At 35.2% G+C, this 2,543-nt stretch overlaps 1 protein-coding gene across 1 annotated transcript; it reads left to right on the forward strand.

Annotated features, from left to right (window-relative positions):
* Nucleotides 1-310: 310 nt before the first annotated feature.
* Nucleotides 311-2,332, forward strand: LOC110467364 (serine/threonine-protein kinase 3-like). The gene is made up of 3 exons (XM_021524478.1): nucleotides 311-322; nucleotides 592-977; nucleotides 1,649-2,332. The coding sequence occupies exons 1-3, from the start codon at nucleotides 311-313 to the stop codon at nucleotides 1,914-1,916; spliced, it is 666 nt and encodes a 221-aa protein (XP_021380153.1). The 3' UTR covers nucleotides 1,917-2,332.
* Nucleotides 2,333-2,543: the final 211 nt, after the last annotated feature.

The following is a 2,543-nucleotide window of genomic DNA, read 5'->3' on the forward strand; positions in this document are numbered from 1 at the left end:
CATCCTAACCATCTAAGCAAGACCTAGCCTCCCGATTTTGTATGACGTCATAAACGTTACCGTATCCGGATGTAAGAGTCACGTGATTAACTCTACCTTGATAATCACATGACGTCATAGGTCGAGAAGCCTAACAACAGCAAGATGCAGCATAGAAAGTTGAAGAGCGCGAATATTTAAGAAAGCGAAGATGAAGTTGTTTGCTATAGCAAGTTGTTTTAAGCCACCTTTAAATTTTAATCATAATAATTTTCACAACAATTCGAGCAAGTTTCAAGGACAAGATAAGGTTAATGTCATTGGATCAGGGATGTTTGGTTCGGTGAGTAGAATTTAAAGATGATGGTTCAAGATGCTTGTTTTTTATCATAGCTTATTTGGATCACAATTTTGATGTAAAGAAAGACTTTAGAAAATATTTAACAATATTAGAATAACCCCTCCAAAAGTGATCATGTTCGGTTTGGCTTCTTTGTTGTGAGTTGTTACTGTAGAGTGATCGCAGACAGATCACGAAGTTTTCCATTATAAATACAGATAATGTCTTCGTCATATTTTAAAAACTGAATCAATAAATTTATTCATTTTTAGGTTTTTACGTCAACACACCTCCCCACTGGCCAGCTAGTTGCGATCAAGTCTCAGTATCATGCTCTGGAAGATGGACACAAAATTATCTCAGAGGCAAGGATAATGCAACTCTTATCTGACACTGGATATGTTCCCAAATTGTATGGACTGCTACCAGACCCAACAGATCAACGAAAGCTGCTGATCGTGATGGAGATGGTTGGGTCGGGCGTGACCTTGCGACAGAAACTACAAGAGAACACTCTAGATGAGAGACAAAAGATCTTCCTTGCTATACGCCTCACTATTGGTCTTCACGCCATTCATGAAAAAAATGTCCTTCTGAACGACATCAAAGATGACAATATTATTGTGTTCTCCTCCGATGGATACGATATACATGCAAAGTGAGTCTGTTGTTCCAACATTTCAAATATTCATTTATCTGTCAGGAGAAGTGTTGATAAAACAAAGACCCGAAATTCTTCCCTGTCTTTGTTATTTTGAAAACCTCGTTGACAGTTTGTCTTTTATAATTTTAATATTCGCAGTGATATCACTAATTGTTCGTGATTTTACATTAAATATTTAAGACTGTTTAGAATGAAGTTTCATTGGTTCATTACATGGAAATCCTAATATATTCAAATTCTAATCTAATAATCTATAAAAGTGTAAAAGTAGTTGAGAAGTTTGTATATATCAACGGAAAGTAATCATGGAAAATCCACATAATGCATATTATATTTTCAAACTTTAATTATCCCGAAAATGTCATTGATTAATGATACAACTTGATGTGTAATGGCGTTAATAAGACTCGGTAAGACTGAGTCAAGGATTCCCAGTATCGGACTTTGTGAACGTGATTATACATCCATGATGCAAATCTGTAACTAGTTTCATTTTCATTAATACTGAAAAAAAAAATTCATGTGCAAGCTAAAGGATTTCAAAGACTTCTCCTCCCACACACTCACTCTTTCAGATGAAAACAGGACATAAATATATATTTGCAATTGAGATGTACAACAATTACTTACGCCATATATAGTATTTGTTCTTTTTTATGTTGCAGATACATCGACTTCGGTCACGCTTCATGTGGCTTTGTGAAAAAATACGGGGGCAACGGTTTTACAAATGCAAGGTGCACTCAACTCGCACCCGAGGTCCGAGAAGGCAACCCGACAACACGTGCCTCAGATATCTTTGGTCTTGGGTACACAATCGCATTATTCCGGGTAACCAAATTGATTGAAGTAGTTGATCAATGCATGTGTCATGACCCAGGTCAGCGACCATGCACCGCAATCGTAAGCCAGATGATAATGAATTTACTTTAGGTCGGAAAACCATAATAATGCAGGAGTTGAACATGGCTTTACCCTGACCTCCTTATTGGAAATATAACAACTCCCCGGAAGCTTCAGTGGCTAGGACGAACTGCCTGATTTATAATGACTGACGTTTTCTCAACCAATCATTTAAGAACGAACTGTGGCTCGGAAGAACAGCAATACAGTCCTGAACCGAAATATTCCGAATGTGTCTTCTCGGAAACCTTGCAAAAGTTCCTTTGTAGAAGAAACAATAAGTTAATTATTTGTTACCATTCTCATGTTTTGCCCTCTCTGTGGCGTACAGCATATATTTATTTATGATATTGATATACAATTCGTTGATTTGTGATAATTATTCATTGTGCCAAGTCTTTTTGACATATTTATTCATAATTATACCATTGAAATTATTTTAATACGGTCCATTTTTTAATAGTGGCATATATTGGTATATATGTTTATATCGTTTAATTTACATGCTGGTTCAAACTTAAAAATGATGAAATGTATACAATTGTTATATTTTTTTACTACATTTATACAATATTTATTGTAAAAAGTTACATATTTTACCACGAAGACATTTTGATTCCTTCATATCAACAACGTTTAAAAATATTGAAGCCATCT

The sequence above is a fragment of the Mizuhopecten yessoensis genome, unplaced genomic scaffold, assembly GCF_002113885.1.
Source record: "Mizuhopecten yessoensis strain PY_sf001 unplaced genomic scaffold, ASM211388v2 scaffold11171, whole genome shotgun sequence".
In the NCBI taxonomy this organism is placed as follows: Eukaryota; Metazoa; Mollusca; class Bivalvia; order Pectinida; family Pectinidae; genus Mizuhopecten; species Mizuhopecten yessoensis.